Source organism: Chaetura pelagica, unplaced genomic scaffold, assembly GCF_000747805.2.
Source record: "Chaetura pelagica isolate M959 unplaced genomic scaffold, ChaPel_1.0 scaffold198, whole genome shotgun sequence".
NCBI lineage: Eukaryota > Metazoa > Chordata > Aves > Apodiformes > Apodidae > Chaetura > Chaetura pelagica.
Window position 1 is genome coordinate 1,129,756 of NW_009954317.1, and position 14,201 is coordinate 1,143,956.

General features: G+C 42.5%; 1 protein-coding gene across 1 annotated transcript in view; it reads left to right on the forward strand.

The window, feature by feature from the left end:
* Positions 1-168: 168 nt before the first annotated feature.
* ITPR2 (inositol 1,4,5-trisphosphate receptor, type 2) overlaps positions 169-14,201 on the forward strand; it is a gene marked incomplete at its 3' end in the record, with an annotated part of 198,589 nt that continues 184,556 nt past the window's right edge. The window contains exon 1 of the mRNA XM_010004160.1: positions 169-260. Within this exon, the coding sequence (XP_010002462.1) occupies positions 169-260 (92 nt within the window). The remainder of the gene's footprint in view (positions 261-14,201) is intronic.

Sequence of the window (14,201 nt, forward strand, 5' to 3'; positions counted from 1 at the left end):
CAGCGCCTCAGGGGCCGCGCCGAGCGCCCGGCCCGCCCGCCTCGCTCTCCCCTCCCATCCCATCCCATCCCCTCCCCTCCGCCCCGGTTTTATTGCATTTGGTGATTTTTATGTTTTGAGGAGGAGGAGGAGGAGGGAGTGCGGAGTCCCGGCTAAAGATGAGGCAGGATGTCTGAGAGAATGTCCAGCTTTCTGTACATCGGGGACATCGTGTCCCTGTACGCCGAGGGCTCCGTCAACGGGTTCATCAGCACGTTGGGGTGAGTGCGGGGCCCCGGGGAGCGGGGGGCCGGGCCGTGCTCGCCGCGGGAACCGGCCCCGCCGCGCAGGAAGCGGCCGGGAAGGAGGAAGTGATGAGCGGGGAGGAATGAAAGAAGTTGGGGCGCAGGCCCGGGCCGGCGGGGCCCGCGCGGCACCGACACCGGTACCGGTACCGGCGGGATGGGCCCTGCTCCCCGCCCGGCTCGGGCCGGGGTCGGTACCCGGCGTGGCTGCCGGGGTGACCCTCTGCTGTGCCCTCGCGTGTTCGCCGTGTTTTCGGTTCTTCTCGGAGTGGGGAGGCTTCGTTTGGTTGCACGTCGGGGTTTTTTTTTAGACGTGACTGACTGAAACTTCGCTTTCTTGCTGGCCAGCTCGTTAAACGTGTCCCTTTTGGTTTGTGTTTGCCTGGAGCCTTTCCTGCGGTTGTTCGCCGTCAGATACTTACAATCGGACACTTTGCAATCAGGCATTTAATTTATCGGAGGTGCTTCTTCCCTGAGCTCTTTCTCTTTGCAGGGTGAAGAGATGCAGCTCCGCTGCGGCTGCTCCCCTGAGCTGCTGCTGGTTGGTTGCGGTTTTCACTGGCCTTGGCCGCTCCTAAGTCACGTTTTTGGAACGCGGGATAGAAAGCCGCAGCGAACGGTGATAGGAATACATTGAGATACTTCTTTAAGCCAGCACGTTGCTTGGTTGTAGTGACATGTCCTGAGGGGGCAGTGGCTCCCTCTGATGTTCCTGGGGGAGCTGCAGTGGTGTCAGTGACTCTGTGGCATGGCCAAAGTAAGCACGGCTGAAACCTCTGTCAATAGAAACATCTCCTGCACTGCACGAGTCGTAGCGATCCGGTTGACAAGGCAGCTCAGACTGTAGTTAGCATGAGTGTCATTTGCTGCTTAAACGTTAGCAGTACCTTCAGGACAGCAGTTAAACTCGCTAAGGCTGATCTGCTGCTAATGAATGTCTGAATGTCTTCCTGGGTGTCACCCTGTGTCCCGAGATCTCTTCCATCGGGAACCGTAGGGTGAAGTATGGGAAGCATTAAAGTGCAAACAATGCATGTCTGAGTTACCTGGTGTGGTACTGCTACTGTAAAAGAGTTCAAGGTCATTTATATTTTTTGATGTTATTCTTCCTATCCTTGCTGTTCACTGATTTCACCCGTTGATAAGTGTTTTTCCATGGTTTGTTCCTCTATTTGTTAATTTTATGACTTCTTTATCCGTAACACTGTTTTGTCTCACATCTCTTTTTGTTTTGCTGACTCTTGTAATTTTAAATCCTCTCTGAAAACGCTTGCTTTCTGCAACTGTTCATCACTGGCTATTGTTTCTTATCCTTGTAGCCCCAGCATTTCTTTTTTTATTGGCATAATTTGTTGTCGAGTTGCTTGGTTTTGTTGTTCTGTCTCATTGCTGTGTTCTGTTGTCTGAGGGGAGCTACATTTGCCATATTTTTTATTTTTGTTATGTTGAGAAGTGTTCCTAGTTTCTGAGCATACCTGCTTGTCTACCATAGATAGACTTCTCTGCTGTGGCTGGTGCTCGTACAGCTGCGTGTCACCTGAGTGCCTGTTGGCATTCTTGTGTGTCCCTTCATCCCTTGGGGTTAGGGCAGGACATTTCCCCCCCGTTTTATAGACGGGAAGCCAGGATCAAAGCTTGCCTAAGGCACGTGAGAGCTCTTTTACCAGAAGAAGTAATTGAACTCAGGCCAACATCCTAACCAGCAGACTATCCAGGCTCTTTTTTAGCCTGCTAACCCTGCCCAACAGAACTACATGGGACAAGACAGGGCTCCTGGGTGCATCTGTCCTTCAGCCAGCAGGCCAGGGGCTCAAAAATGCTGATGGAGCTCTGTTAGCTTTTTAGTACAACTTTTTTTTGTGCCCTGCCCTCTGGCTTGGTAAAGGTGGCCACAGAGCTGCAGTCCAGGAGCTGAAGGCCTTGAAAGAAATTGTGAAGGCACCAATGGAAAACTCCTGTGTTGACTAAGTGGGTATGCTGACCCCTCTGCTGGTGGTACAAGAGCTTGGACTGAAATGCAAAGTTACAATGCCAGTTCATGCTGTCTGTGCTAGCTATTGGAATTACTGCTTTTGGACTGGTAGCAACACAAGAGGCAGAAAAATCAACTGTACATTTCAGGGAAGCAGTTTTCCCAGCTGCTTATGGGGTGTGCAACCACTGCTAAACTTCTGCATCTCCTACGTTCCTGTGAGTCCTCTGATCACAAACATCTGAAAAGAGGTGGCCTTGTCTTCCAGAGGTGTCCCTTATTGGTGAGGACAGAGCAGGGCAGGAGGGGAATGATTGCTTGATCGCTTCATTTACCTGATGCTGGTTCCTGTTTTATTGCTCTTGCCTGTATTGCTCAGGGTGCTGCTTTGAAAGGTGTCAGGCAAATTTGTCACTTAAGCTCTTGGGTCCATCGGGTGATCTCATGCAGTTGCAAGAACTTGAAATCCAGCTCAGGTCTAGTTACTCTGCAGTAGGGAGAGAGTCCTGTTTATTTTAAGCTGTCAAAGGCTAATTGTTTCTTAAACAAAGTGTGAGTGAGGCGATTCTATAAATAAGATAGAAAAGCGCACGGCGCCTCTCCAAGCAGGGGAGGTCTGTCACGTCAATGGACCTTACTCCCTGAAGAGTTGAACCAGCTCAACAGATTATGTTTTAAAGAGATTTCTAAGCAAAGGCTCTTTCATGGCTTTTAGAGTAGTTTTTGCTCACTTGCTAGTGCAGAAATTTGTTCAGTTTCCCCAGGAAACAAAAAAGCAAGAGAAAGATGCAGCTGAGCTATTCAGATCAAGTGTAGGGTCAGGTTAATGTCTTACTATAACCTGAGTATGGAAATCTTCCTCTTGTGCATTTTAGGAGGTCGTAGCCTCCTTGTTTAGGAGATGAGGGATCCATGCCTCTTGCCCTGTGTGCAGGTGAGAGTGCTGAGTGGTGCTAGGTGAAGGCTGGAGTGCTTTTCCACACCTCCCTCTACAAAAAGGGTTGGAGAATCACCAGAACAATGAGATTCTGTAAATGTGACCCAGAAGGTTGGGGCACTTTTTTTACCTGCAAGAAACTGGTTCTCCTGTCCTTGTCTCTGAACCGTTTTGTTACTATCAGTAGCTGCTGGATGTGAGCGTGAGGGCTCTGCTTTCAGATTTGATCCCTCTTAGTCAGAATAGGAAACTGAACCTTTCTTCCGCATCTGGGGTTAGTGCTGTCGCCTGGGATGGGGGCAGGGAAGTTAGGTGGGGTTGCTCCAAATTCTTCCTCTTCTATCTGTGTGTTGAAAGAGAGCAGTTTTGTTCAGATTTTGAAAGAGGTATAAGCACCTGTCTCCAGGGGGATGGTTCAGACTGTGCATCCCAAGTAGAGAGGGGCACCTCTGGGTAATGGTACAGGAGAGGGTTTTAGGGCTCAGCATTCTCTGTTGGCTTCTGCAGGTCTTTGGCAATTCCATGATCTTCTGTTCTGCTTGAACGTGGGCTTATTCTGGGTTTGGATGCTGCTCTGAGGTGCTGATGATTTGCAAGCTGGCTTTTTCAATCTCAAGACTCTCTGAGCTTTCCCTCTCCCCCCTCCCACCCCCCATTGCCCTCTTCCTTTTAAAAAGGATAATGCTTTTGAATGTATAAACTTACAGTTTATAACAGAAGAGGAAGTGTTTGGGGAAAGGACTTTTTACCATTTCAAGATATGTTTGGTACTGGATTATTGAATTGTGCTCATATAGTTTGGTTTTTTTTCCCCTTTTTTGAGCTTTTATTGTGTTTTAGCTTCACACAGTTGCAGGCTTTATGTCCCACAGGACACATATTTGGCAGAGCTAGGCAGTGCATCCAGGTATCTTAAGTTGTCCCAAGCCACTGTCTGAACCTTGAGGCCACCTTCCCCAGTATTTTAGCTGTAAATGCTGGCAATGGTGTGTGCTAGGATTAGAACTGCTATTAATCACCTATCAGTACAATGAGGGGAAAAAAAAAATCTTGATTGGAGAGGTGGAAAAAATATAATTAACAATGGCCAGCATCAGCTGTTGGAAAGTTTGACGGTGGGCCTGTTAGTCACCATCAGTAGCTGCATTCCTGTCTCACCTCCATAAATGTGCCTCTGTGCTATAGCAGCAAGAAACCTCATGGAACATAATTAATGGAGCATGCAGCAGGAGCTGCCTGCTAGGTAATACGTAGTCATGGATGGCAAGGGGTGCCGAGACTTATTTCTAATTAGCAACAAAAAGTGCACTGCTGAGTGTTTGGACACGTTATCTTGAGTTTAGTGTTGATTTTCTTGAATAACTTTTAATTTGTGGAAGCATTTGCTAAACTTTCCGTACTTGAGATGAACATCAGAGTTCTATTCAGGCTCCTTTGCTGAGCTTCTGTGTGTTGGTTGTCTTACTGATTTTGGACTCCACAAAGATTGAATCAGTTGTGCTTTGTGAGGAGACAAGATTTAAGTAGAAGGTGCTTATGGAACAGCATAAATCAAAATATTCCAAATACAGTGAAGGCTGAAATATGTCATCTTGGTGGTCTCGGGAACGGTGCTAAGAAGGAAGACCATGACTGATGATGCTTACAACACACCAATGTAGTATTTTTAGCAGTGCATATTTTTTTTGCCCTTCTCTCTTACTGTCTGAAGAGGAACAGAGTATACATCCTTTAATTAATAGCAGGTTTTTCTTTCTTGTGCCAGCTGACAAAACATAATTAGGAAAGAATAAAAGGCTTGAAGAAAGTGAGAGTGGCATATCTAGAATTACTCACAATTTAATTCTGATACCTATAGAATATAAGAATACCCAGAAGAAAGAAGGGAAGATGAATGTCAGCTTTCCTCTGGGTGAAAGTACTCAATGTGTTTTATTACCTAGGAACTTTATCCTCCTGACTGACATCACCAGTGAGATTTGACAGCTTTGATTATGTGTTTCCTAATTAGCTTTTTAATACTGTGCAGGATTAGGTCTGAATTCTGCACCTACTTTGAATGTATGCTAATGTACACTTTTCAGCTATGTGGTGTATTTAATTTCTGTGATAACTGCCTTAAGCATAAGCTATATTACATGCATTATTAAATACCTTCATTGATCTTAAAATAAATGGCACATAAGGAGAGATGTAGCTGTGTAAATACAAGCCTGTATCTTGCATACCTTGCAATTCAATACATATATCAAAGCTTATATCCTCTGTAATTATCCACTCACATTAACAATTAGGCACTACTCCAGCTTTGCCATTTATAACAAAATTATTTTGATGCTCATCTCAAATATTCTAACAACAGCACCATTTTTAAATAAACAATGAGACAAAGCTTTCCACAAAGCACCCGTGTGGGAATGCAGCAAGTAATGAGCCCTGGAGGGAGTTTGTTTCAGAAGTTTTACTTGCACAGAGAGCATTGCTTGGGTGTGAAGGAACACAGGATTAGACTTAATTACAGTATTATGATTTATGAGACGGTATGCTAAAATGTAATATCCTTGGTTCAAAGAGCTCATTGCCAAAGAGAAGGGGAGAGAAAATTTGGGTTAGGGAAGGAACCAATTGATTTAATGTAAAAGTGAGTTTACCTGTAAGCTGTGTGGTAGTAATGGAAAGAAGAGGGGATTCAAATTTTGAACTGAGACAAGTGGTGTGGCTGTCACAGCGTCTGTAGTTGTCAGCTGGGCTATGGATAACGTGGGGAGTACTCGGCAAAGAGAGGGGTGATTGTTTGACTTGCATGACTTAGAAGTCTGATTTAACTTCCTTTTACATAATGAGGTGTTTAACTAAACAGTTCTTACATGTTTCTTGGGCTCACTAGAAATCAAGGTTATCCTGTAGTTTAGAAGTGCCACAGAAGAGAGTCAGATCAATCTACTTCCCCAGCTGGGAACGTTATCTCTGAAGAAGGACATGAACCTTTGCTCAGCGTTGCCTTACTGCTCCGTGAGGTGTTTGAAACCTGTTGCCCTTTGCTGTGAATGGCGCAGGCTGTTGCTGCTTGGCTGAAGTGTGAGCCTGTGTGTTGGGCAATAGCACAAAGCCATGTCCTTTGCACGTGTATTTAATGCGCTTGGAACTCTGGTTTCTGCTTGCTTTGAAAGGTCAGTTATTTCTTGTATGGAAGGGAGACTGGTGAAGTTCATATGAGTTTGATATACTTGATTAGGGATATTTATAGAAATAAAGGAGAAAGGAAAATGAATGATAGTTCAGGAGTTTACTTTTTTCCTTGTCTGTATTTTGCTTTGTCACTTACTCAGAGATGTGTATTTTAATTGTATTAAGAAGCAGCATTATCCCCAGACCCACTTCACCTCCTGCATGGAGGGCTTGTCCTTCTCTGCCCCATGGGAAATTTGCCCAGGTTTTGACAGCAGTGAGTTGAGGAAGGCTTTACTTCGTTCAGAACCCTATGATTGCATGAGCTTTCTTGGTACCCGCCACTTACTGGAGAGCAGCAGGTGATAATACCTGGCAGGGGCAGCTTCTCCTCTGCTGACACTGGGCACCAAGGGACCCCAACTTGACCTGCAGCTGCATGGGAAGGGAATCTCAGCAAAGTTTCCAGCTTCCTTGCCTGGGGGGGCACAGGAGCACTTCAGTTGTCCAATTACTTTGTGTTCCCTATTTCTGGAAAAGTAAAAATAACTTCTGTTTTTAATACCTCATTTCACTTCAAATATGAGACAAACTTGAACCAAGAAATTATATTTTAGCAAGGTAATAGTTGTGATTGCAAAATTGGAAACAGAGTTAAAGAAGGAAAGCAAATGGCAGAAAACACAGTCTTAAAGTGTACCTGTTATTCGTGTCTTGTAGTAGGTATTGCTTGAGGTTTTGAGAGCCTATTTTGGCTGTGGTGGCTGAAAAGATTCTATCAGGAGTAGTCTTGTTGCTCTAGTGCTGTTTTCCAACTGTCTTTCTGTGCCTGAATCTCTTGTCTATCTCTTCCATTGATCTGTTCACATTTTTTATTGCTGTTAAATAGAAACAAAGCATGTGATTTAAAAACCCTTCTTATTTGTTTCTTAATAATAAAGGCAAGAGGACCCTGAAGTGTTGACTGGGCTTGGCAGCCTGGAGTCCACGTGAGCACTGATGCGTTGTCCTGCAGTGTACCTGAGGATGAGCCATCCCCTTCCAGAGTGCTGGTTCTTCTGCTCAGGTTTACCTTTTGACTTAGCTAGTGAAGTGAATTGTCATTATAAACTTTGGGCAGATTTTGCAAACCATGAGTGCTTTTATTTCTCCCCTCCTGTTGCTCAGTACCTTGCCTCATGTGCCTCTGTTTGGAGGGTTCTGTTGCACTAGCATAAATGTTTTGGAGTTTGGCAACTTGAGATGCTGCTTGCGCTAAAGGTGCCCCAGCCCTTCATTGGCTTCACAGATACATCATATCACCTGAGCAGGATTTTTCTTGCCATTACTACCTCTGGTTGATTAGCAACCATGGGGTTGCAATAAAAACAAGAACACTGTCCTTCTGGTCCTCCCTTGCTGGCCCCTGGATGATGAAGAGGAGAGAGGGGAGATGGGTGCAGAGGGGTGTGTTGGTGAGTGGAGGGTGAGGCAGTGGAGGAATCAGCTGGGCAAGGGTGTGAGGAAAGCAGTATATGTTTGGGGTGGGGCAGTAACTGATGTGCATGGTCTAGAAAGCAGCACTGTCTAGAATAAGGTAGAGCTGAAGAAGAACTGAAGATGGATAGTTGCTGAGAGATCTGCAGTCTTCTGTTGACAGAAAATATTGTCAAAGCTACTGGCAAACTGTCTTATTTTCAAATTACTCCACATAGAAGAAATGAACCCGGCACTGCCACTGTTTGCTTTGCTATTTGAAATGGTGGGGGTTTCTGCTGAGGCTAACACGATCTCAAGCAGTTAAATATCTGGGGTTGTTTTGCCAGGGTTTTTGGTGTTGTTTAGGAAAATGAATAATGCTACTACCTTCTCCAGTGGCAAGTCTGAGTTACAAAGTCGGTTCCTCAGAAAGAAATAGCAGTTTAAGGTTGACTGTGGTACTTCATGCAATTCTTTGTGTCCTTACTGACATGATCCCATACTGTTTTCCAATGCTTATGTAACAACTAAGGTTATATATAATGAATTGTGGTACTCCAATAATCTTCTTATATAATAAGCTTTGGACATTTGAAATGCACCTTCAGGTTGTTACTGCCACATGAATGAGGGCATGGAATTAAAAGTTATGTGAAATTATTTGGCAGAAGAAGGCTAGAAGAGCATATTTAAGTGTGTTTTTTATCCTTTGACACTATAAGTAAAACTTACTACAGCTCTTTTCTGTAAACAGAATTGGTATTAAAACTGTATTCAAGTTTTTGTTCTTTGACCTCTGGCAGATAAAAATCAAGGTCATTTAAGAAAATCAACAAACAGACCCTAAAACAAGGCTTTTTATATGAATCTCAAAGTACAGAAACTTGTTATGATCCAATGCTCGGACAACTTATCTTGATTTCCTTTTAGAGGTTTGTTTGAATTTCAAACACGTTTTTTCCCCCTGCACTTGACATACATAAGTTAATGAATGTTGCAGAGGCAGCTGAAAGCATGCAATTGCAGGGAAAAAAACTACTTAAACTCATGGTGAGCCCCACATTTTCATACCTACTGCCCACAGTTAAAAGACATTAACCCAGTTTTGGGGGTTTTTCCTCGTTCCAGTGTAAATGTGTGCTGGCCTTCCTGTGTGCAGAGCAGAGGTGGACCAAGCACAGGAAGCTCTCTGCCGTCCTGCCTGCCTCCTGGGGAGCTTTGGATGACAGCTAGAGGAGCAGCACACTCAAGCCACCACAGAAGCATCCCCTGGCCATCCCTGCAGGGCATGTTTCATTTCACTGTGGGGAATTTTGCCTGGCTCCAGGGTGCATCTGCATCCTGATGCCTGTGGGATTTTGATTAGTTGTATAATCTTGAGCTCTGTGATGTGGAAAATTTAACTAGGCAGCTTTAGAGGGCAGCTAAGTTGAATACAACCACAGTAGTTTTACCCTAAATCTTGCAATACCTGCCATTATTTGTAAATCCCAACTTCAAGGGGTGTATGAATTTTGGATATCCTTAACTTCCATTTGAGAAAAAGTGAGTTGCTCTCCCTCATGGATGTGGGAAAAAGCTTGGAAATAGGCATGTTCACCAATGAAAGGTGGGTAAGGAGTGCCCCAAGTTTATAAGTAGGGTTTTTTTTCTGCTAAGTTTAAATCAGAGCATGTGGTTTGCAGGTGAGAAGGATGAATAAGTAGTGATATGTGAGTACTTGAAACTGGAAACAGTGCTTTTTGTGTGACCTTGCTGATGCCATTTTAAAGTTAGCTGGTTTTGGATTTCTAATGGGCTTGCCAGTTGTTCCAGATAACTGAATCAGTAGTGTGCTTTGCTAAAATGTTCTCAGTCACCTTTTCAATCTGGTTGGTATTTTTGTTGTTGTTCAGAAACAATAAATAAAGAGGGCAAGACTACATATCAGTTTTTAAAACACTGAGGGCAGAGCTTTGTACATTTGAGTGGTGAAAAATGTTGAAATTCATCACTGAGCAAGTTCTGTTTTTCTGATCAAAGAGTAAAGTTTTAAGGCTACCTAGAAAGTTAAAAAAAAAAAAAGAATAAAGTGCTTAATTTAAAAAACCCCAAACAAACTGTGCCAAGTGAGAAAGCTTAACTGCCTGTTAGTAGTATTTACTTTGATATCTTGGAAAATTTCTGACTCAGGTTATTGCCTTTTGCCAAGGTAGACTTGGTTTTAGCCAAATGCACTGTCCTGTCCTTGTGGTCTGCCACTTGTGAGGGTGCCAGTCCATAGACTTCACTCCTGTTCTGAATTGGAAAAATATGGCCTGGTGAGCTTGAGTCTTTAGAGAGAGCTGAAAAGGGTTAAGTGAAGAGTTTGCTGGACTTTTGTTGTTCTAAAATAAGGTTTAAAATCAGGTTTGCTGATGTAAAATCAGGTAGGAGAATATCTAATGCTGCTCAGGTTGAAGATAGAACTTAGTAAGTTGAGCTTTAAGGTTCAACAGTTTTTGTAAGTAAGGAGCTGATGTAATAAATATTTTGCATTTTAGTCTTGCTGGAACAGCAGTAAAGTTGAATACTTCAACATATACCGGAAGTTCAAACTTCAAACAAAGTTTTAGAGTATCTTTGTAGATGCCCTTTAGTATCATTCCTGTCATTGTAGCATGTAATTTATAGGCAATATTAAGAGTATTAGAATGCAGGAAAAAAATATTTAAATGATAAAAATACAAAATAACATACAGAAAATTAAACGGATATTGTAGGGTGTTTTCTTTTTTGTTGGTAAGGAGGTAGTAAGTTGTGTCAGGCTGTAGATGAATTTGTTATATAATTTAATGTTCTCTAATCAGAAAAAGTCACTGACAAAATAGTGGCAAAGATTCAAGACCACATTATAGATGATTTGAGATGTAGGTCCTACATCTGCAAATTTATAGACTTAGAACTGCAAACATCTGGAGACAGTTAAAAAAAAGCAACACAAATTGTTGAAGAACATCCAAGTTAAGATTTCTACTTCCCTGGCGAGATTTTCGGGAGCAGTAATAGATAGACTAGGATTTGATCACAAGGCCATTCAGCAGCCAGCATCTGGCTGTTCAGAGAGGGCACTGCTGTGGACCCCAGGACTTGAGTTAAAGGTGTGCTCAGTTTGTGTTAGCAATGACTTCTCTTGCAAAAGCAAAACAAGGTCAGGACCTGGCAGGCAATAAATCCTGTCTGTATTAACTGTGGTAGTTGAACAGGTTTTTCTGCCGCTGAATGTAAGGATCAATTACTGCATTTTTTCCCTATGTAATATCTAGGATATAGTAAAACCATTACTAGTAAAGTTCTGTTACACCTTGTTTGAGCAGTACTGTGTGTTAGGCTGGTGGAGTCAAATGCCCAATCTGCAGGACTGTTTCATCTGGTCTGTTTCCTTTCTATGGCAGATTAAACTGTCTGCTGTGATTATGCTGCTCTTAATAAAATCATTTCACTTGAGTAGAGCTGGAAGTGGGACAGTGCTGGTTTGAGTTTTCAACCACAGATCTAAAGTATGTTTATTATTGTAATAAGGGCTGGTAGATAAGCAGAGGCGTGACTTCCATGAGGTTGTTAACAAATTGTGGAATATAACCAAAGTCTCCAAGTTCTGGGTCATTGCTCTTTTTATAAATGTTGATCTAGTAAGATGTTCAATGCTGAGTTGCATACGTTGTTTTATACTGGCTCATCTCATGGTAAGCCTTGAGGGTAAGCCAGCTGTGACAAAACTAGATAGTTTATTAAAAGTTTCCATGAGTCAAACATGTTTTAAAACATGTGCAGAACAAGCTTTGTCATTGCAAGAAAAAAGTATGTGCTGAAAAGTTTTATGCTTTGTGGCATTATTGTAATGCTAATACAGTGGGTGGAACCTCTCTGAAACTGTTAAGTATAATTACTGTTCTTCTATTTGTGATGGAGGTATGAGATAAAATCCTTCATCCTTTCTGCAACCAGATAGCCAAAGAAATGGAAGTCACCACCCAAAGCTCATACACTGGATAAAGTCTGCATAAGAGTTGAGCTTTGATACCCAAAAAAGCTTTTTAGAAGGAAAATTAGCATTGACAGGTGCAAGCTATTCAGGCCTAAGTGAATAGAGGTACAGAGAATGTGGGACAAAAGCTCAGTCATAAGCAGATAAAATGTTGAGCCAAGGGAAAAAAAAGTGTGCTGTCTGAAGACTTCTGCTCTTTGATTTCTTCTGTGTCCAGGAAAGCAAGAATTTATACATTCTTTCTGAACAAATTATCAAGAAAATACATGACACTGTCTCAAACTTTTCTTTATAGTGGAAACAGCCCTTAAGTCTCCAAAATTAAAATCATGGCTTGTGACTCATGATAACCTGGTATCGTGAGATGGATCCAACTTTCAAAATGGAAATTTGTGACTGGTGTTCCATCTCAAAAGAGACCAGAAATAATTGTTATGATTTCTCATACAAGAAGTGGAAGCCTTGCAGATAGAATTAAAACAAGAATAAAAATGCCATGTAAAAAAAAAAGGTTACATCAGAAGGATGAGACTTTCTATGAACAGCAATTAAAAACTGTCTGGACAAATTTGGGAAGTGGGCAGGCAATAGACCCACTGTCAAACAGCAAGGTGGGCCAATGAGATGGTTCGAAATGTATTTGCTATGGTCCTCACCTTTTTCCCACCAAGAATTGGTTTTATGTTTGAGCCTCAGTAGAGACTTGACTTTAGAAATGATCTTTGCAGATCAGTTATCCAGGTGCAGAATCATAGGTATGAGAAGATAATGGGGAGTTTAGAAAGTGACCAAGTATGAAAAAGTTGTTGAGCTGCTTAGGTAGTAGTCCTGTTGGTGCTTAACATTTCAGAAATTTTTGTCATGATTTACCTAAGGAAGAAGTACGTGGTCAGGACTATGCTGAGGCATCTTGAGAAAAGCTTACCTTTTGGTTCTACGAATTAATAGGGCTCTGCTTTCACAGACATCCACGAATCTGGAAGCAGCAGGGTGACCTTGGTGCCTCACCCGAATGAATTCTTTGGAGACTAGTTGCAGTACTGCTTTAGGCAGAAGATCAAAGAGTTATTTCAAGGAATGACTGCTGAAAAAGGGATCACTGTTTCATTCCTTCTCAAAACTTGCAAAACCTCCCAAATCATCTTCCTGAACAACAGATTGTTCCTGGAGTGGGCTTCAGAGCAGTGAAAAGCTTTCCCAGGGGAGCATTTGAGGAGATAATTGGCTCTTGCAATCATCTTAAAAAGTGTAGCATCCCCATAGAATGGCATGATCAAGGTTTTCTGGTTGCATCAGGCAAGCTTGGAGTTTAGAAATGAGCTACTTCCTAGGACCTTGTATTTGCTCAGCAATTGTGGCTTTGAAACTGCTGAAATTGGGGGGGCTTTAAGAGCCATAGCTGATTTGAAAATGTGTGATATGGTAAAGTGTAAGCAGGATGTGGAAGATGGTGCAGGAAATGTGATGTTTGTAAGATAGATAAGAGAGGGAGCCCCAAGCAACAGTATCTTGTGGGGGCATTGATGATGGAGTGTGTTGCTGAAGTGCTTAGGTGTTTTTTTTTCCTACCAGAGAATTGATAGTTATGACTGTCCTTTGACAGAGTCATAACTAATTTCCCAGATGCTTGTGAAGCAGGCACCAAAGGGCACTGGAAATAGAAGAGGCTTTGCTGAAGGAGTTTTGTAGATTTAGAGTCAAGCATAAGCCATCTATGGATCAAAGCTAATTTTTAAATTCAAAATATTTTGCTAAGTCTTTGAGACTGTATGCTTCCATAAAAGATACACTATCTCAGTATGCTCACTGTCTGATGGGTGTGGTAGAAAGGATAATTATGGACCATACCTTCAACTGCCCTGTTTTATAGACTCCAGGGAATTAGGGCATGATATCCCATTGCCTTTGACGGATTTACAAAAGGAGTGGATGAGAATATGAATTACTCCCCAGAAGTTTTGTTTCCATCTACAGTGAATCTCTTCATTATGAAGAAATTTGGGGGTAATGTGGACTGTGCAGAAGATTAAACACTAGACTGGAAAAGCTTGGTTAAACCTGTTTGGGAACGTGAACATCTCTTGGACACATTTTTACAGGAAGTTGTATGGAGTCCAGGGACTGACTGGATCTGATTGAGACATAATGAATCAAGGACAATTCAGTCTCAATTGCATTTTGTGCCTCCTTTTTGTATGTAGTTGAGATTGTTATAAGAGTCTAGTTTAGCAACAAGTGCATGGACTAATGAGACCAAATTCATGTCCAGATCAAAGAATGAAGATTTCCAGCAAGATGAGGAGACAGAAGGCATTTTTTCAGTAGCTTCTTCTCATATATCAGCTTGGTTTAGCAGAGGTCTTAGAAGAACTAGAA